Raw genomic sequence first — 21,964 nt, forward strand, 5'->3', positions numbered from 1 at the left:
TCCAACACAAAAGATACAGGCAAAGATGGTATTACAACTCCTAGGCATGATGTCATCATGCATAGCCATTGTCCCAAACGCAAGACTGCACATGAGGCCCTTACAGCAATGCCTAGCATCACAGTGGTCTCCAGCACAGGGTCACCTTCTAGATCTGGTGTTAATAGACCGCCAAACTTACCTCTCGCTTCTGTGGTGGAACAACATAAATTTAAACAAGGGGCGGCCTTTCCAAGACCCAGTGCCACAATACGTAATAACAACAGATGCTTCCATGACAGGGTGGGGAGCACACCTCGATCAACACAGCATACAAGGACAATGGAACGTACATCAAACAAAACTGCATATCAATCACCTAGAACTTCTAGCAGTTTTTCAAGCACTAAAAGCTTTCCAACCAATAATAGTTCACAAATACATTCTCGTCAAAACAGACAACATGACAACAATGTATTATCTAAACAAGCAGGGAGGGACGCACTCCACGCAGTTAAGCCTGCTAGCACAAAAAATTTGGCATTGGGCAATTCACAACCAAATTCGCCTAATTGCACAGTTTATACCAGGGATACAAAATCAACTCGCAGACAATCTCTCTCGAGATCACCAACAGGTCCACGAATGGGAAATTCACCCCCAAATTCTGAACACTTATTTCAAACTCTGGGGAACACCTCAGATAGACTTGTTTGCGACAAGGGAGAACGCAAAATGCCAAAACTTCGCATCCAGGTACCCACACAAACAATCCCAAGGCAATGCCCTATGGATGAACTGGTCAGGGATATTTGCTTACGCTTTTCCTCCTCTCCCTCTCCTTCCTTACCTGGTAAACAAACTCAGTCAAAGCAAACTCAAACTCATATTGATAGCACCAACTTGGGCAAGGCAACCCTGGTACACAACGCTGCTAGACCTATCAGTGGTACCCTGCATCAAATTGCCCAACAGGCCAGATCTGTTGACACAGCACAACCAAAAGATCAGACACCCAGATCCAGCATCGCTGAATCTAGCAATCTGGCTCCTGAAATCCTAGAATTCGGGCACTTACAACTTACCCAAGAATGTATGGAAGTCATAAAACAAGCAAGAAGGCCATCCACCAGGCACTGCTATGCAAGTAAATGGAAGAGGTTTGTTTGCTACTGCCATATTAATCAAATACAACCATTACACACAACTCCAGAACATGTAGTGGGTTACTTGCTTCACTTACAAAAATCTAACCTAGCTTTCTCTTCCATTAAGATTCACCTTGCAGCAATATCTGCATACCTGCAGACTACCTATTCAACTTCCCTATATAAAATACCAGTCATTAAAGCATTCATGGAGGGCCTTAGGAGAATTATACCACCAAGAACACCACCTGTTCCTTCATGGAACCTAAATGTTGTCCTAACTAGACTTATGGGTCCACCTTTTGAACCCATGCACTCCTGCGACATACAGTTCCTAACCTGGAAGGTGGCATTTCTCATCGCCATTACTTCCCTGAGAAGAGTAAGCGAGATTCAGGCGTTTACTATACAGGAACCTTTTATACAACTACACAAAAATAAAGTCGTCCTAAGGACCAATCCTAAATTTTTGCCAAAGGTTATTTCACCGTTCCATCTAAATCAAACAGTGGAACTTCCAGTGTTCTTTCCACAGCCAGATACCGTAGCTGAAAGGGCACTACATACATTAGATGTCAAAAGAGCATTAATGTATTACATTGACAGAACAAAAAACATCAGAAAGACTAAACAACTCTTTATTGCATTTCAAAAACCTCACGCAGGAAACCCAATTTCAAAACAAGGTATAGCCAGATGGATAGTTAAATGCATCCAAATCTGCTACCTTAAAGCTAAACGACAGCTGCCCATTACACCAAGGGCACACTCAACCAGAAAGAAAGGTGCTACCATGGCCTTTCTAGGAAACATCCCAATGCAAGAAATATGTAAGGCAGCCACATGGTCTACGCCTCACACATTCACCAAGCACTACTGTGTAGACGTGTTATCCGCACAACAAGCCACAGTAGGTCAAGCCGTATTAAGGACATTATTTCAGACTACTTCCACTCCTACAGGCTGATCCACCGCTTTTGGGGAAATAACTGCTTACTAGTCTATGCAGAACATGCGTATCTACAGCGACAGATGCCATCGAACTGAAAATGTCACTTACCCAGTGTACATCTGTTCGTGGCATCAGTCGCAGTAGATTCGCATGTGCCCACCCGCCTCCCCGGGAGCCTGTAGCAGTTTGGAAGTTACCTTCAATTATTTCTATATGTATCATCTCAACCTTAAATAGGTGCATACTTAGTCACTCCATTGCATGGGCACTATTACTACAATTCAACTCCTACCTCACCCTCTGCGGGGAAAAACAATCGAAGATGGAGTCGACGCCCATGCGCAATGGAGACAAAAGGAGGAGTCACTCGGTCCCGTGACTCGAAAGACTTCTTCGAAGAAAAACAACTTGTAACACTCCGGCCCAACACCAGATGGCGAGCTATTGCAGAACATGCGAATCTACTGCGACTGATGCCACGAACAGATGTACACTGGGTAAGTGACATTTTCAATCCTTGACTCGCCGCTCGGCAGTATAAGCCTGAAACTGAACTGTGTCCAGAACAGCTCAGTTGAAAGGGAGCATCTGTGAGGCAGTCAGGTGTGACTTTGGCACTTTTATAGTGAACCACAGCGAATGCAAGAGGTCTGCTGTATTCTGGAGGTGGAGGACAACAGCCATGGGAGAGCCCGCCTTTAACAGCCAGTCATCGACAAGGTGAAGACTGAAACCCCCGATTAGCGCAGATGAGCTGCGACCACCGCCATCACCTAGGTGAACACCCGAGGGGCACTGGTAAGGCATAAGGGGAGCACGGTGAACAATGCTCGTGGCCTACCATGGACCGTAAGTAACGTCTGTGGGCTGGCAGGACGGGAATATGGAAATAAGTATACTGCAAGTCCAATGCTACCATCTAGTGTCCTGGGTCCAGAGCAGGTAGCACCTGAGCCAGAGTGAGCATTCTGAACTTGTCCTTAAGGAAGAGATTGAGAGAGCGGAAGTCAAAGATAGAGCGAACGCCTGTGTTCTTTTTTGGATACCAGAAAGTAGCAGAAATAGCAATCGCAACCTACTTCTGGCACAGGGACCCTCTATATTGCTTCCTTGGCCAAGAGAGAGGTAGCTTCCTCTTGGAGAAGCGCCACGTGACCCTCCGTCATATGATGGTAGGATGGTGGCATGGGTGGACTGGTAGTCTTGCAGGGGAGGTAGTAGCCCCTCCAGGCTATCTGCAAAACCCACCTGTCAGACGTGATGGACTGCCAGTGAAGCAGGTGATGGCGAATCCTATCTCCAACTGTTCCCTAATGGGGAAGGGTCAGACTAGGAAGGTTTGGAGGCAGACCATTGGCTCCCTGATCCATGATGGACGAGGGAGGGCGCCCCTTGCGTAGCCATGAAAGGGGTGAAAGGCAGGCTGGTGGGGGCGAGAGACCACCGCGGGGCCCAAGGACCTAGCTGTAGCACGAGGATCCTTGAAGAGCTAGAGCACAGTCTGCCTTGTCTCTGAAGAGACGAGTGCCATCAAAGGGCATGTCCATCAGATTGGCTTTAGCATACCCCGAAAAACCAAACGTCCTCAACCAGGTGTGGCGCCTCAGGGCCACTGCAGGAAAGTAGCATCTTTCTGACATAGTTACCCACACTTTTTGACTGATGTCCGTGTGTTTAGACTGTAGTACACTGGGTTCTGCTATCCAGGACCTGTCTGTGCTCTCTCCTCTAAATTTAGTTGCTGGTAAACTTCTACACTTCTTAATTGGCATCCCAGTTTGCACCCATGTAAGTCCCTAGTATATGGTACTTAGGTACTCAGGGCACTGGCACACCAAGGGTCTCCCTTAGGCTGCATCATGTATTATGCCACCACTGGGAGCCCATGCAAACTGTTTGCAGGCCTGCCATTGTAGCCTGCGTGAAATGGTGCATGCACCTTTCACTTAAGATAGAATTAGAAGGTTTGCCTTATATCGCAGTCACTGCACTTGGACACTGTAAGTCACCCCTCTGGTAGGCCCTTCAGCCCAAGGGCAAGGATAATTGGTGAGAGTAGCCCTGCATGACCAGAGGTACCCCTACAAACCCTAGACTCCTGGGCTTTTTAAGTGTGGGGAAGCCATCTTAATGTATGCACGAGTGGACCAACTATAGAATGACTTCTCCGAACCCAGGCATGTTTGGTATCAAACATGTTGGAATCATGCAATTACACAGATTCCAGTGCTAGTTGCATGATCCCGTGTACTCTTGGGGTTCCTTAGAGGATCCTCCAGTTCTACCTGGACAGCCTTGCAGGGTCTGCCTGCCAGCCTACACTTTTGCAGACCCCAGACACAGTTCGGCTGTCCTGCTGCTGAGCCTAACTCAAGCAAGGGAAAGGGGAACAAAGAGTTTCCGGTAGGAGGGAGTTGACCTCCTCTCTTGTAGAACTAGGTGTCTCTGGGCTGTGGTGTCCTCCCAGCGCCACCAGACTGCCCCCCACCCCTCCTCTCTGAGATTCAGTTTTTATACCTTCTTTGGCCTAGCAGGGCTCTGCTGTGCGCACTCTCAAAGGTTAGTTGTCTGCAATTTCTGCATTTTAGAGGTTGCCCGATCATCTTTCTTTAAGTCTCCTATTATAAATAGGCTCCTCAAAGGTCTTGCGCATGTGTTTCCTCCTTCCCAATTCATTATGCCCCAGTAGGATTTGGTTTTGGCATTTCTGATTTGTGCTCCTTCCAAGCCTCTCCACAATTGTCCTGAAAACAGTCTTTCTTGTGGCCATTAACTCTGCCGATAGTGTGAGTGAACTGCAGGCATCGCCATCCTAGCCGCCCTACCTTTCCATCTATCCAGACAGTGGTGCTTCACACTAGGGCTTCCTTTTTGCCAAAAGTAGTTGTGCCCTTTCATGTAGACCAATCCTTCACCCTTCCTACTTTTTGTGCACTCCCACATCAGTCTAAGGAAGAGGAGAGACTTCATTGTCTGGACCCAAAAAGAGCTTTGGTATCCTACCTTGATTGTGCAAAAGAGTTCATGGTGAATGATCAACTCTTTTTCGGTTATGTGGGCGCGAAGGAACGTCGGGCAGTGCAGAAGCGGACTATCTCTATTTGGGTCGTCCTTTGCATTAAGAACTGCTACGAATTGGCCAAAAAGCAGCCCCTAGAACATTTGCATACTCATTCTACCCGAGTTAAAGCTGCGACCACTGTTAGCACGCAGAGTTCCAGTCCTTGACATTTGTCAGGCGACATGGGCTTTTCTGCATATGTTTTCTAAACACTACTGCCTGGACAGTCAGATCCGAAGGGACAGGCACTTTGCCTGTTCAGTCCTGCAGGATTTTCTAGTATGATCTTGATTCGCAGCCCCCACCTCCAGGGATGGTATTGCTTGGGTGTCTGTTCTAAGATAAGGAATCTGCAACTATGTCTCTATCAGATGGACACGTTTCTTACCTTCGGTAATGCCTTATCTGGTAGAGACAATGTCTAGTTGCAGATTCTTTACCGACCCACCCATCCTCTCTGCACTGATTTCTAGGGAAAGGGACTGACTTTTGAGGGCCCTAGATTTGATGCACCAGTGGTCAGTGTTCTTCATGGCTTTGTGCTTCTGGTGTGGAAATCGTGAAAAACATACTTCAGTGCACCACAATGGTGCTTATATAGGAACTGCAACATCATATCTGGCGTGGACTATGACGGACACAGAGCCAATGGACGTCACCTAACGGCGCGCAGGGGTACTGCTCATCAAAAATCTCCAGCTCCAGACTGATGCCTGGGGGAAATTCTAAGGTAAGGGATCTGCAACTGGGTATTGTCCCTACCAGATAAGGCGTTACTGAAGGTAAGTGACCTGTCCCTTTGTTTCATTTCTATTGGGGAGCATTTATGTGCAGATATGTACCTTAACGCTGTCAAAATATTTTGCAGGCGTAATTGGAATTGTTTTATGTGCAGTTTCTTTTGTTAGGAAAGGCTATTTGTTAGAAGTTATTTGCTTGTTGGTATTCAGAAGCGATCGATCGAGCAGGAAACATTCTTAATTTAGTTATCCATGCCAGGAATTGGTGTTGCATTTTAAAATCAGCAGGATAGCTACCTTAAAACTACCGGATTCAGACTAATTAGGTGCAACAAAACAATGATTAACTGAGGTAGCTTTTAGTATTTGTTTATGACTCGTATGTTGTTCCTGTTTAACTAGAACCTAATTAGTTCACCAACGAAGAGTGAGTTCTTTCTTTTGTTTTTCGTGGAAATTAACTATTCATAAGTTCTAATAAATGTTTTTTTGTTTGCTTTTTTTTTTTAAAACCCATTAAACCACCTCCACTGACGTTTCAGGTAGAAGAGCTAAAGAACGAAAACGCACTTCTGCGAGCACAGCTGCAGCAACATGGCATAGAGATTGTGGGCGATACACCTGGGCCATGATCTTTACATGGCATTTTCATCCCACAACTGCAATTGAAGGCTCGTCTTCCCGACTGACCTATGCCTGCTCATCCATCATCTCCCTCTGTAGTGCGGGAATTTTCAACAATCCTCTGTAAATTATGGCACGGAAACTCTACGTGTAGCTTGGAAGTAATGGCGCATCTTTCTCTAAAAAGCAAGAAGTGGTAGACTTACATGCTATCACCAGCCACAAGCTGCTTTCCTTCTAACAATGTAGAAAATATTTACTGCATTTTTATAGTAGTTTTTTTTAGTAAGAGACAACACAAAATGAACGGATTTAAGCAGAATGTTAGCAGTTTGACCTCTGTTTTCTTTCATGTTGACTAACCATGTCTGCTCATAAGAGGCCGGAAGCAGCAAACACCAGTTGTGCTTGTTTTGACGAAAGTATTGATTATTTAACCAGTAGCTCGGTCGCTTACTTCAGACGGTATGAACATAGTAGCCATCAGCGTAATATTTGCTTGGCTGACAAGCACTTTTTGTTTATTACTACTTTTTTTTTTTTTTTTTTTTTTTAAGCAAAACAAAACCATAAGCTACTTTATCTGTAGTATTCAAGCCTTTTGTTGTGCTAACGTTTTATTCCTACTGATTGCAACAATCGAAGGATAGTTGAGACAAGCTTGCTTCTCAGGCCTTCATAAAACAGTTTCTAGTCTAATTGACCGAAGCAATATTTCTCCAACTACACAATGGCGAATCTGATTTATCTGACTGCAGTTGGGAACTAGCCACCAGGCTACTCTGGCAAGAGAGAAATCAGACGGAGTCCTTTTACTCTGCTCGTTGCAAAAAAAAAAAAAAAAATCATGCCAATATTTGTGGGCCTTCTAAACTTCCAGTAACTCAGCACTGTGTGTTTGAGGACTGCATCAATTTTTGTGCAATGCTTCACTTATTTGTACCATATCGCATGATCTGTGTTCTTTGTATCTATGTATGGAAAAAACGGCACTTTGCCTTTAATGGTCCTCATTCACTAGAAGTTCCACAGTTGTGGATATTTCCGATGTGTAATAATAGAAGGCAAAAGGTGTTAAGGTGCCGGATCAAGTAGGCTTCCCTGTGTGTGCCTTCTGAAATGTTATGCTCAAGCCTGAATCACTTTTGTTAATACAATATGTAATAGCCACGCAGACAGGAAGCTGCTATCAGAGACTGCCTTTCAGTCAGCTAAAGCGTGTTCTGAATCTCATTGCCTTTATTCTGTACTTTTTGTAACAGAGGAAGAAAAGTAGGTTTTGCCACATTTCGTTAAACGTAACTTTCTCCTGCCATTTATGTTGTGATGCAATATACAGCAGCCAGGCAGCTCTGCTCTCTTTTTCTCCAACTTTCCCACATACTGTTTATCTGAAGTGCTTACTGTTGGTTATTCCCAATAGTATAAGTGGTCCATAAGCCTGACTGGTACGGATGTTCGAAAATCTGCTGTGGCTGCTAAAGCTAGAATTAAGGTCATTGCATTACATGGAAACAGATTCATGGCTTTCCCTGAGCCTCTGCGACAAACAGTGTGTTTGAAACTAATGTTATAATGCTAAAATAAGCATCGAGGCCTTTCCAGGTACACTGGATGTAAAGAAAGAATTAACCGTGCTAAAGTTGATAACATACAGTGTTGTATGGTTTTGCTTCAGTTAGCAGATGTTGATGGTTGATTCGTCTTGTGCGGCATAGTAAGAAAATGGTTGACTCGGCACATGGCAGTCTCTACTCCCACTCTAAATATCCTATGAAGAAATGATGCGTGTGCTAGTCTTCAAGCTCTGATTCTATCAGGTATTGCCCCGGTCCAATTTTTGTGGCACAATTGAAGGAATTTGGCTGCTTTTCAAAAGGGTACGAGATAAAGTCGGAACGTCAAGGGTTTACAACACTGGATGTATTGTGCCAAAGAAAATAGATGTGTGCTTAAATGTTGGCTATTGTTGGTCCATCAAACTGTACATTCATCTACTTCTTAAATTTGCATTGCAGAGATTTTGACGTTCTTACCAATCTTAACACAGGACTAACACTGATCGACTACATGATTAAAGTTTAAGATCTGCGTGGTTATATTATCAGATGTTTTGAAGACTCATTTCTTCTGTGAAAGCACAGAGGAGAGGGTCAGTAAACGAGAGGGGAACAGCAGTAAAGCAGTGCAGGATAAATTGCAGGCACATCGATTAAAACACTATTTAATTTATTGCTAAAGCCCCACATTTCAAGAATGTGCTTCTTCTAGAGTCTATCTGGGTGGATTTTTATGTATTTAAAACTAGAAGCATAATATTGCCCCCCTTCCATGTGTAGATGAAGTAGTCTGTTGGAGGTGCCCTAGTCATGATCTGCATTTCTAGCAATAAGGTTGTAAATGGATGCTCATCTGCTTGATTTCTCTAGATAGGTCCTCATCTGTCAAAACCTGTATTTTGGAAGTTTTCCTTTTTAAAAAGTCAAGATAGAAAATCTGCTCTCTCATACGAGAGATGTTCTATTTATGAGAGGGTGACTGGAAACTGGTTTTGTGAAGCACATTGAAATCGCAAAATACACCCAGAAGCATTTTTGTTCTTATTAGTCCTATGAACAGCCATGTTTTTCCAAAAACACCCCTCAACATAATCTGGGGTGTGCAGTTGGTTTACAGGAGCTCGTTCCTGCTCTCAGCACTGGTTCAGTACCTTATGAATGTATTTTGTCCTGCAGAGGTCCTTGTAAAACTTGTCTTTTACAGGGAAGAAAGAGTAGACCGGAAACGTGAAGACTAGAATTTAAAGAACTTTTTAAAGTATTTCTGTGTATTTACTTTCCTTCTGTACATTTGTGAAATTGAATGATCAGTCAAAAATAATGGGTGAGGGCATTTTTATAATTCATTTAAAATATAGATCGGCGAGGCTAATCCAATTGCCAGTTCCTACACTGCAGGAAAGTGAAGTTACGGGGCTTTAACCAGTTAATTCAGTCAGGTATAAGCAGAGTACACTATTTTACAAAAGGCAGTGAGTTGTGTTTTTCTCCAACAGGTAGAACTGTGCAGTAGGCAAACACTGTTTTAGTTAGAGCCTTTGTTATTTCAACATGTCAGTCATCTTCTCAAAACATTTTTATGCACCCCTTTTCACCCATTTTCTCTCCATGGCAGAATTATTGGTACCAAAATAGAATACCTCCTGAAATATCGTGTTTAATTTAAGTAATGTTATGATTAAATGACGTGTTGACTGATGACAACATTAATTACCAAGGGATCATCAGTACTTCTGATTTAGTTAAAAACAAACAAATCAACAGCATAATGATAGTCAGTGCATCAAGTACTCTACTGAAAATATTACATTTTCCAGCAGAATCTTCAGTTTCGGAATTAATATATTTTATTTTGACCACGTGACATTAGACTATGCAGTGTAAAGACGTGGAGTTTGTAATGCTCAACTACATTTAGATTTCCGAACTAAGAGCTACTCCGGATCAAGCAAAATGGTCTGTGAGCAGTAACTGCACCATGTTAGAATGTGGCATGTAGAGGTTTTTAAGTATAGCCAATATGCATATGGGATCCCTTGAAAACATGCTCGGATGTATATTTTCCAATGATTTTTTTTTTAATACTTTCACAGAGTTATCTAATGTATAACTTGAATTTGCACATCTGGATTTCCCCACTTAACTGCTTTTTCTAGATTAGGTGATTTTAGTACGTTCACGGTTGCTGATATCTGCCTCAAAACCTTTTCAGCATTTCAGAATACTTTCCACGTTGACAATTTATTTTGACAATCATGCTTTTGTGACATCAATAACAGTGATTAAAAAGAAAAAATAGTGAGACTTGAGCCTTTAAAAGATTCTTCACCGTCTTTGTACAACATAGCCTTCTCTTCTCACAAATCACATTTTTATAGGTCCCTGTTAAATTAAGGTAGGTTAACGCGCAATCCTTTCTGTACACATATTATGTGTATGCTTCTATTACACTATTGAAAAATTCATGTCTTGTTGGACTGCCAAATATGCCTACCTCTCATTTGACACTGTATGGCAGTGAGGATGATTAGCTCGGTCTTGAATACCAGGGTGACTTCCATTTATGAAGACTTTATGTAACCCAATTCCATGCACCACCCTTCATTCACTACATGTTTGTACAGAATTTTTAGAAACTTTGTTGCTCATTGGGAACTCCCCCCACAGAATAACTTGTGTTGCTCGAACTGTTGACCAGTGTCCTATCCAAATAAATTAACTTTCCTCCATTAATTCCAGGGATCAGTTTTGACTGCTGGGTTTTCCCCTTGAAGCTATCTTTAACATCCAGTAAATACAGGAGTGGCATGCATATCTTGACTCAAGCATCACCAACGTGGTCGGTGTTAGAGCTCCTCTGCATAAAACAAGGCAAAAACCTTTTTTTTTTTTTTTTTTTTTTAAATCAACAGTGTCTCCTCGAAGGAAGTAAAGGACAGCGGTCTGGCAAATGTATTCCTTGTAATTAATGCTAACATGAAAGCACTAACAGTTAACATGACCACAGTTTGCTATTCAGGAGCCATCATTAATGTCCTCTAATTATATACTCCATATGAGTGGATAATTTATTGTTCTACTAGCATCTCGCGGATCCATAGCTGTCTAGCAGTTTCTAATAGAAACTTGTACATTGGTAGAATCCTTAGTGAGAGTGATACTGTTAGTGGGTGATGCGAGAAGGGATCTTGAAGGTACCTGTTCTCATTCAAAATGATTTAGATGACATGATCTAGTGAACATTTGACTTTCTTCCCTAACTTCATTAATTTTCAAATGTGGCATTTTTCACAATGAGTTTTGTCATCATGGATGATACTTCAGTTAACAGCAAAGATGCAGTCCTTTTAATCGAATAAAGAAACTGTACTTGGTATGCTTCAAGCCTTTTCAAGTATATACATATTTAATTAATTATATTATGACTAGGCTCCTAAATAAGCACATGAGCTTGGAATTGTCTGAGGTGAGAGTCTTGACTTGGAGAGCATAGGGCTTCTTGAAACGTCTTGGAACTGTAAATCTAATATGCTCTATTTACCCCTGTCAGATATTAGGCATAATAAATTCACAGAATTCATACATAATTTGCAAGGTGTTTGAGACATTCATGGTTGATACCTATTCCCTCTGTGGTCTGTCTAAAGACTAAGGAGAAGTTGTGAAATGACTAGTTAAGGAGGGCTATAGTCATCTTTAGAGGAGCACGGGCAGGCAAGCATCTGCTAAGTAAATTAAATTATTTATCACTTGTCTTGTAATTTTGAAAGTCAGTTAATAGCCTTATGAATACATGCCTTGTAGGGGTTAAAGCAGTTTAGTTATTTTGTGTTCTACCCTGTGTCTAAATGTGTTAGTAAAGCAAAAGGAGATTGCAAGGACAAACTTGTCTGCTGCCATGTCTAGTGATCCACTGCTGCTTGCAGTTTTGTGTACATTGTTTTTGAGTCATACTTTTTTTTTCCAAATGTAATTCCCGGTGAGCAGTGACTAAAACTGCTAGTCCATGTGGCAAAAGTATACTTTGCATCGTGACACAAATTAATGCTATGGAAAAACGCTAGATACTGACTATGTTTAAACGTATCATGGTATCTGTGTTGAGTAAAGCTATAAATATGTGCCTTCTTTAAGCATGTTCTAGTACCAAGCTGCAGAGGTGACACTTGGTTTCACATGCACTCTGTATAAATAATGATGCATGGAATTTGCTTAACTGAAGCTAAGCATGCAAGCGTATTGTCACATCGGCCTGTACTGTCTACCTTTGAGGCATTTTTTTGAGGTGCTTTTGAAGCTCTTTCTTTGGTATGCTGCATTCAAGTCACTTTTGAGGGAGAGGAAACCCATAGGTGCAGTGTATATTCTGGGGAGAAGGCAAGTTTCTGCCCTGCTGTAGTCTGAGTTGATGTACATAAGCATTATCCTTGTGTGACGCTTTGTGACTAGGAGGTCTGTAGCAACCTTAAAATGTGACAGTCTAAATAGTAATAGTTTCTCCTTAGCTGTTAGTTGGTACTGCTTTAAGATCCATGCAAGATGCTGATGAACTGGGTGAGGAATAGCATGCATAGGTATTCAGGCTCAAACTGAAGGTGTGGCCACTTATATTTCACAAGAGCTTGTTCTACAGCTACCAGTATTAGTAGTTGCAGAATGGTGGCAAACAAGTACATTCCTTTCCAGAAATCAAATTACGTACACTGAGTTGTCCTTTCTGCCATCCAACAAGTAGTGTGGAAGATGAGCTGGGTATGGAATAAAACAGAGAAATATAATGTTCTCCAAATATTTGTTATTTCTGAAGAAACCAATAAATGGACAATAGCAAAAACTGATAAATACTCAAAAGCAGACTAAACCTATGATACGTAGGATGGGAGAAAATATTTCCCTCCGTTCTGTTACCAGACTTTTTAAAAATGTATTTTACTTGTTTTTTGAATCTGTGACTAAAAGTACATTTTCCATAGATTGCTTTGATACAAAGAATGAAGCTTTTCATATATATATATATATATATATATATATATCTATATATATATATATATATATATATATATATATATATATAACTGAGTAACTTGGAACATTTGTTAGACCCACAATTTAGTACTCTGGTTTGGCATTCCAGGCTAGCAAAGCTTTACGCCAGAACAAAATGTGGTAGAACATTTAAAACCTGGAACTCCCTTTGCTTTTTTTGTTGTAAAGTAATGCAATGATGTTTGCATATTTTCTACGTTCTGTACTGGTTTCAGAAAATGAATGAAACAGAATGGTTATTATCTTTTGTTAATTCATTTTGCACTGAAAGAAACATTTAAAAATTTAAATATCCATAGGTGTCTGCAACATGTCTTGCTGTGTGACTGCACTGGATATAAATAACAGGTTCTAGACTTTTCCAAGCTAAATCATTGTTTTGGAAGCTATCGTCACAAAGTTAGATTTCAGCGCAATTCCCTGTTGGAGAATGGCATGGCATGTAGCAAGCATAGATTGGGCAAACTGAGTAGCAAAAGGAAGTTAGAATTTGAACTTGAGTCCTGTGTTTTAGCAGTACTGCAAAGACTCTTCTTTTATTTTTCAATGTATCAATTTGTTTTGTTGCCCTGTTCTGCTTTGGGTGTAATATGATAGTGCATATTTTAAAGACAAGCTTTCTATTTTCCTTACATTTTTACTTGCTTTCTCTTTTATTGAAGTGTGAAAGGTAGTGATACCTAGTGTTTGTTAGATGCAGGCATAGCACTACAGCACCAGCTTTGATTTTGATGTTTGTGGTAGTGAACACATTTCAGAAATGTAAACCTTGTCTTGTTTTTTTTTTGTTTTTTTTTTCTGTTTTTCTTTTTTTTTTTTTTTAATGGGCAGGTTTATTTTCGGACACCTGATTGACTAGTTGGGAGTTATGCTGCTTTAGCTTTTCTTTCACAGCTGTTTCAATCAACCTTTTGCACTGTTGAACCTGGGTATGTATTGTCGTTGTGTTGCTGTCGAAGACAAGTTCTGGGAGTAAACCTACTGAATCGCTGCAGTTTTAATATAGGGGTGTGCTGCCATGCACATTGAAGTTCAGAGAGAAAGATCACTGCAACAGCTATAATAGATTATAAGGGTTAGCCAAGTGTTGTGAAGCTTGCCTTGAAAATTCGATAGCGTTTTAAACGTGGGACATGTCCCAGGTGCTTTATATCTGTTAGTTTGTTGTTAACATGTACTCAGACCAGTTTTACTATCATATGTGAATGTATTTGTAAACTCCAAGTGCCCTAAACGGACAGCCTGGGTGTTCTGTCTGGGTGCTAGGTGCTATAGGCAGTTTGTTGTAACATTGTACCAAACATTTCTTGTAGTGTGTACCCCGCACCACTGAAGACATTTTATAATCTTGTAGACTACACCTTCTCAAGCCAATTGGGACTGACAGAAGCATTTAAGCTACACTCTTATGATTTGCTTGTCCAAGCAGAATGCAAGGACACAAATTTCCATGCATTTATCCACCTCCTCAAATTGTGTCTCTTTGACCAAGGTAAATGGAAAAGCATGGTTAAACATGCACTTTTATTTAAGAAAAGGAAAGGGAACAGAGCGGCAGACAAATTGTATAGTTATTGGAGCTAGGCAGATGCCAGAACTGATCAGAACACAGATAAAAAAAAAAGCTTCAGTAAGAAGAATGATGATCCATGCAAGCAAGGGACTATTCAATTCTAGGATGTTATAACCTAACCATGTAAAAAATGTCAAACGACAATTGCTGAATCTGTCTTCGTTTGTATATATTAGTAATTAACTGAAAAATAAAGTTAACAGCATCTGTGATATTGCTGTTTTTTTAAGGAAATAAAATCATTAAAAAAATGTGTGTGTTGTAATTGTAAGTTAGACTCACTGTGGTTTTGCTTTAGCAACAACTGTGTACACTTTTCGAAATCCAGACTAGGAATATACCATACGCTTACTTCCTGTCTTTTTTCCCATTTTGAAATCTGTTTGGGTGGTGGGGGGCGGAGAATACAGACAACAAGTGCTTAGATCTTATAGGAAGAGGTCCCACCCATGGAATCATCTCAAATAATGCAGGTATCCAAAGATATTGGAAGAGGTCATTGCGTCCACTATTTATTGTGACATGCTTCATCACTGGTGACCGTTCCAGGTCAAGGTAGGTGAAAACCATCTCAACAGACTCAGTCTTGGGAGCGCCTTATAAATTTCAGATAAATAAAAGCATGGATCTAGATGTTATATTTTGTGGTATACTATAAAGGTATTATTATTATTTGGAGGGTACCCTTGATATCGTTTAAAAAAGGTTATATATGGCTAGGTAAAGAATATCAATGATTCATCCATCCACAATATCTTGGCACCCTCTTTTGGCCTAATTAAATAACTAACTGGTTCAAAAGGCCTTTATTCAGTACTCCTAAAATCCCTGCCTCGTTTACATTCATACCATGCAATCAAATGAGGCGTGGGCTGTCATACCTGTTTTAGTGGTTATTTAATTTGCCTACACAATAAGTTTGAAAAAGAAAGTAATTATTATTAAGTATTTTCTATTTGTTGAACTTAAGAACTGCTCCCCGAACCAATGTGGATCCCTTTCTTTTCTTCAGGGAATACTCTGCATAGAACTGGGTGTCAATGGAGGCCTAGTATGATCATTCCTGTGTTTTTTTTTGGGTTTTTTTTTTTTGGGGGGGTGGGGGGGGGGGCACATGCGTGTAACAGGACTAACAAAAACATAAGTTTATGCCACAATTTCAGCACAGGCTTAGTCGACCATTTGGCAAGCCAGTTTAACTGGCATATTGGCTCCAGGCCGATGGGAAGATGGTGAATGTGTGAGTTCTAGCCTCTCCGTTCAAAGCCTGCTCTTCTCAGCATCTGCCTTTAAAGGGATTGGTAAGCTTATAACATGGTGCTGTGAAATTGAGATACCTCACTCTGATGATCTCAACGTGGTGATTAGTAAATTAACTCACTATTCACCCTGGCTGCAGGTGATCAGCAAAAACATTGTGGCTATGGCAAAAAGTTTACTTCCAGGGGTTTTGCAGTGTGAATCTTGTCTTGATTCACATGCTGTCTATTATCCTGCCATCTAGTGGTTTGGACCAGAATTTCTACTGTTTCACCAAACATTTTGTCAGTCTTCTTTTTCTACCTTTTGTTGGCGGGTGTAGGCAGAACCTCCAATTGATGTGTCCTTGTGACGTCATTGTACTGCCTACAGATGTTCTCACCTTAGGTTGCCATTTTCAGATTCTTTTTTTTTCCATTGTTGGGTCTGGATGTTGTTTGCAGAGAAGTCTCCAGCTTGTAGGAGTAAATCAAAGAATTGCTGAAAAGCTCTATCAAACTTCAGAACATCATCATCTAACAGTAGTTGGCAGAGAAAATAAGAGTGAGTGCAAATTTTTACCAAACTACGACAGAGGGCCAAGAATGCCCAGATAGGAGGCATGATGAAGAAAACACTTTTCCAATTCTGCAGGAATTGCTGTCACATATACACTCAGAAGGACACGCATCCGGTGTGTAATTGGGATTCCACTCGACCACTGGAGTGAAGGTTGTAATGCCTTTGCCATATTTGCACCAGAGGTGGGACAAAACAAAGAATGGCCCATCACTCAATACAAGGCCAAAAATCTACACCATCCCTTGAAGATCTGGGATTTTCCAGTGACAATGGAGAATGTGTCACCGAGGGAGCGGAATGAGAAATCTCGGAGAGTGGATGGCACCCGAGTCGAAGAAATCAGACTCCCGGGTACAGAAGGGAGCCTCAACGTCGACACTCTCGCTGTCTGCAGGCACACCCTATGAAAAGCAATGCAGTAGAGAAAAAACTCAGGGAAAAAAAACCTACCTCACCAAAAATGGAAGGGCAAAGGACCCATCGTTGTTGAAATGCCGTGAACCTCAAAGAGTTTGCTGAAGCTCCCAGTCTGAACAGTCTGCAAGGAAGGTTTCCACATCAAAGAGGAAACACCCCACTACCAGCCCTTAAGAGCGAGCCCTTGAAATCAAAAATAAAAAAGAGGCTCAAGGCCGTTAAGCCGCGTTGATACTAAAGAAAAGGGAACTCAACAGAAGTCTAAGAGGGTTCAGAATTCCACAAAAAACTTTGAGAAGTCGAGGAAATTTGCCCTCCTCAACAGAGCCTCAAGAGGAAAGGTCGATATGTGGAAATGCAGTGGGAAGATTTAGAGAGGGATTCATCTGAGGTGGAATTAGAAACTTATCCATCCAAACCCTCATCCCGATGATATTGGCATGTATAACATTGTAATAACAAATGCAGCAGACAAGTTTAATGTTCAGCTGGAGGAGGATAAATCCCAATCATGTTTCCTTTTAAAGGCACTGCTGCCAAGCCAGGCAAGAAATCCGCATCTGCCTATGCTACCAAGTATTATCGATCAGGGAAGCCTTTAAAGAACCAGCCACCTGCAGCCCAGTCACGCCGGGGGCAGAGGGAAAATAATACATGTTTCTCTAAAGACCTACCATACATTAAGGATACAGCTGATTCATTTGTAATGTCTGTGGCAAGGAAGAGAACGAACATCCCATCGACACCGGGGCCTCCCCCAGCTAAAGAAAATAAATGGGCTGTAGAATGGAGCATATCGCGGCAAACCAATGGCGCATTGTAAATTCTAATGCTTTGCTTAACAGACCCTTCACATTGGGAGGGCATAGGAGAATTAATGAAACATCTGCCAGAACAGTACAAAAAGAGAGCTCTACATCTGGTAGAGTGGAAAAAACATAGCAAACACTTGCTTGAAATCTGCACTGGATGCAGTGTACATATCTAGTTGCCAATTAATGATGGCAGTTACTTTAAAGCGTGATTCATGGCTGAGAATTTCTGGATTAAAAGCAGAAGTACAGGCAAGCATAATAAATACCCGTTTTAATGGACAACAATTGTTAGGGAATATGGTTGATGAAAGCCTCGACCAGCTAAAAAAGGACAATAAAACCTCTGCGTCCATGGATGCTTTTCATTTTCGGGGAGGAATTCGAAGGGAGTTTTTCGCACCAAGAAGACCAGCCTCTACAGGCACATTCCAGTCTGTGAGTTCTTGTCTGGACTTCCAGAGTGGCACTCAGACCTCTGCGTCACAACAAAGCTGGCAGTACCAACAGTAAGGAGGAAATTCCTTTGGAAGAAGAGGACAATCAGCTAGAGGAGGAGCAACTCCCACTCTAAAATGTCTGCATTACATCAACATCATAAAAAAAAAACATTAGTGATACAAAACAGCGAAGACTCAGAATACTTAAACAACAAATCAGGAGGTGGAAGATTACAAAACATTCTCCAGGAGTGGAGAAAAATAACTTCAGACAAATGAATACTAAACCCAAAAGTATAAGGATATTGGATACAACTAGACAAATTTCCTCCAACAAGAGGTCCAAAGAAGAACATCCATTCAAAAGAAGAAACAGATTGACTTCTCATGGAGGTCAATTAATAGTCAAACAATCAAAAGAACAGTCCCAAATCAAGAAATCAACAAAGGGCATTACTCATATTTCCTACTTCAAAAGGTAGACTGATCTCTGCCCCCCATCCTAGACCAAAGGTTCATGAACAACTTTATGAAAACACTTAAATTCAAAATGACAACTTTATAGGAGGTTATTCCACAATTGCAAAAAGGAGATTATATAGCAACAATAGACTTAAAAGATGCTTTGTTGCACATACCAATGAATGCAAAGCCCCAAAATCCGAAGATTTGTGGTAAACAGAAAACATCAATTCATGGTACTCTAGCCTTCGGAATAAAGTCCGCTTCAAGAGTATTCACTAAATGCCTAGCTGCAGTGGCACACATCTCAGAAGAATGGGTATACATGTATATCTGTACCTATGATTGGTTAGCAAGGGCACACTCTTACCACAAATGCAAGCTGTACATTCTAATAGTGATAAAGATATTGTACACTCTAGGCTTCTCATTAAACATTGAGAAGTCATCTCCAAAACAGGAGAAGATTTTCTTGGGAGCAAGATTGAATTAAATTCAGGGGAAAGCGTTCCCCCAGCGAGAAAAGGATGCAGTCTCTTCTGGAGGAGATTCTCCTGTACCGGAAGGGGCAAACTCTTGACAGTGAAAACTGGGGGAAGATTATTGGTAAAGATTGAATCATGCATTCCCTTGACCCCATATGTGAGACTTCATAGTCAGGAGTGACTTCAAAATAAATGGTTGCCAACGGCGTGGAGTTGCGACGGTGTAGTGGTCCTCGAACAGGAGGAAAGTGTGTGGTTCAACACACAAAACATTACACGAGGAAGACCATTTCTGCAACCACCTCCTACAGTAGCACTAACCACAGACTCCTTATATATAGGATGGGGAGCTCACATGGGCCCTCAATAGATACAGTATGGAGGGAGCATGCTGCTGTGCAACACATCAACCTCTTGGAATTAAAGACTGTGTGTAGAATTGAAAGCTTTCCAGAAGCACCTTCAAGGAAAGACAATATTAATTCAAACATACAATGTCCTAACAATGTTTTATGTCAACAACCAAGGGAGAACTCAATCGCCACCCCTCTACAGACTAGCTCAGCAACTCTGGAAATGGGCGGTTCGGAGGAAGACTAAGATTCGGACAATACATCTGCCAGGAAAGGGCAATTGCAAGGCAGATAAATTGAGCAGGCAGGCCTCATGCTCCCGCAAACGGGAGCCTAATCAAAGTGGTGCAAAAGATTTTTTAAAAGTGGGGTATACCAACAATAGATCTGTTTGCAACACTCTGGTACGCAAACTGCCACAACTTTGCTTCCAGGTAGCCACACCCTCAGTCTTAAGGGAGTACCCTTTCAATAAACTGGTCCGGGACATTTGCATTAGCTTTTCCCCCAATTCCATTGCTACATAGGGTCATCAGCAAATACATTAGTCACATTACCTTGATTTTAATTGCTCTACAAAGGGCAAGACAAACTTAATACTTCAAAATAGTACAGTTAGCTCAAGGAGCTTTTCTAACGCTACCAAAACAGGATCTGCTCTCGGTGGAAAAAGTGGGAAGTGCTGTACCCATAACCAGAACCGTTTACACCAACTGTGTGGCTCCTGAAGACTTAGGATTCTGACACATGAAGTTACCAGAAAATACAATGGAAGTATTAAAGGAAGCTAGGAAACCAATAAAACGGAAATGTTATATAGCAAAATGGAAAATATTTTCAATTTGGTGTTTAAAAAATAAGTTGAACAAGATCACATGGGAAAAGACAGTGTTAAAATATCTAACCCACCTTTCACAAGAGGGGCTAACATGCGCATCCTTGAAGGTTCATCTAGCTGCAATTGTGGCGTGTACAAGAGGTCAAATGGGAAGATGTTTTTTCACAGCACCAGTGGTTAAAAGATTCTTAGAGGGTGCAAAACAATAGCACCACCAAGAAGGGTACCAGCACCCATATGAAACCTAAATTTAGTTCTTAAGCAACTCACGAAGGAACCCTTTGAGTTATTAGACAAGGCTACTTTACAAATGCTGACTCCCAAAAAAAAAAACCTTTTAGTAGCTATTACTTCCCTATGCGGAGTTAGTGAGTTACTAGCATTCAATAACCCTATTTTCAAATTCACAAGGACAGAATTATCATGAGAACAGAGCCACAATTCATACCAAAGGTACTTTCACATTAACCAATCTATTCAAGGTCCACGTTTTTTTCAGAATCCAAAGAGATGTGCTGAAAGAGCAAGGCAAACTTGTTGCAAAGAACACAATTGCAGGATGGATTGTGCAAATAATTTAGTTATGTCACACCATTGCGGGTGAAACATTAACAATAGCACCGGGAGCTCATTCAACATGGAAAAAGGGTGCAACTATTGCTTTTATGGCAAATACTCCATTATAAGAAATCTTCATGACAGCAACTTGGTCATCCCTGCACACATTTAGGAAACATTGCATTGATGTTCAGATGAACAAGGAAGTTCAAGTGGCACAAAAGGTGCTAAAGTATTTATTTACAAGTCACTGCCCATATTCAACCCAGCCACCACAGTGGTTAAAACCGCTTTAAAATCAATGCACAGCATGTGAATCCAAAAATAATTTTCTGGATTCACAAGTGGCCCACCCACCTCCACCAAGAAGATTGGAGAAGTAAAAAATAAAATAAAAAAAATCTGAAGATGTCATCCTAAGTTGAGAACATCCGAGGGAAGTATGACGACATTACAAGGAGACACCGAATGGAGGCTCAGTCGATGCCCATCAACAAAGCTAGTACAAGAAAACAGACAAGCAATTTTGGGGAAATAGTAGAAATTCCGGACCCAACAACTATTTCGCAGAACAATGTACAACGTTATGCTACTGTCACTGATATGACTATATGTCCCCTCATTTGACTTTTGTTGAGTGGTGGAATGAAGGAGCCAGTATTTACACATGAAAAGGACAGCTGCTTTGAGGTGTGCCTTCGCATCTGTCATTATGTGCCGCCTGCTCTCTGGTGCTCAGTCACAGCAAGAAATGCCGGGAAGCAGTTTAATTCAGATAATCAGATGGCTGCTGATGTGTTTTTTTTTTTTTCTTCTTATTTCCACTAAAGACTAGGGTATTTGCTAGGCACGAAGGGCATGTCTTTTTGATGTAATAGAAAAAGGATTCCTTAGCAATTTAAAAGCCCATGGAGCCTCATCCCTTAATGTGCTCCTAATGTAATTGCTCGTAGTTTGTTGCACCTTTGTCCATGCACCTTGTTCTTACCAGCTACTCCTAACTGGTAGTTGTAGTTTTATTTTTGTTCATTGGGACTCTTAGTATAGATTTGTTTAGTATGATATAGTAGACAGATAAAGGTACCATAATATTTAT

The 21,964-nt window shown here is 41.2% G+C and overlaps 1 protein-coding gene across 2 annotated transcripts in view; it reads left to right on the forward strand.

The window, feature by feature from the left end:
• Nucleotides 1-10,372, forward strand: part of USF2 (upstream transcription factor 2, c-fos interacting) — a 166,894-nt gene extending 156,522 nt beyond the window's left edge. For both annotated transcript variants that reach the window (XM_069201187.1, XM_069201188.1), the window contains exon 10: nucleotides 6,423-10,372. In XM_069201187.1, the coding sequence (XP_069057288.1) occupies nucleotides 6,423-6,512 (90 nt within the window). In that variant the 3' untranslated portion in view covers nucleotides 6,513-10,372. The remainder of the gene's footprint in view (nucleotides 1-6,422) is intronic.
• Nucleotides 10,373-21,964: the final 11,592 nt, after the last annotated feature.

The sequence above is a fragment of the Pleurodeles waltl genome, chromosome 7 (genome assembly GCF_031143425.1).
Source record: "Pleurodeles waltl isolate 20211129_DDA chromosome 7, aPleWal1.hap1.20221129, whole genome shotgun sequence".
Lineage (NCBI taxonomy): Eukaryota > Metazoa > Chordata > Amphibia > Caudata > Salamandridae > Pleurodeles > Pleurodeles waltl.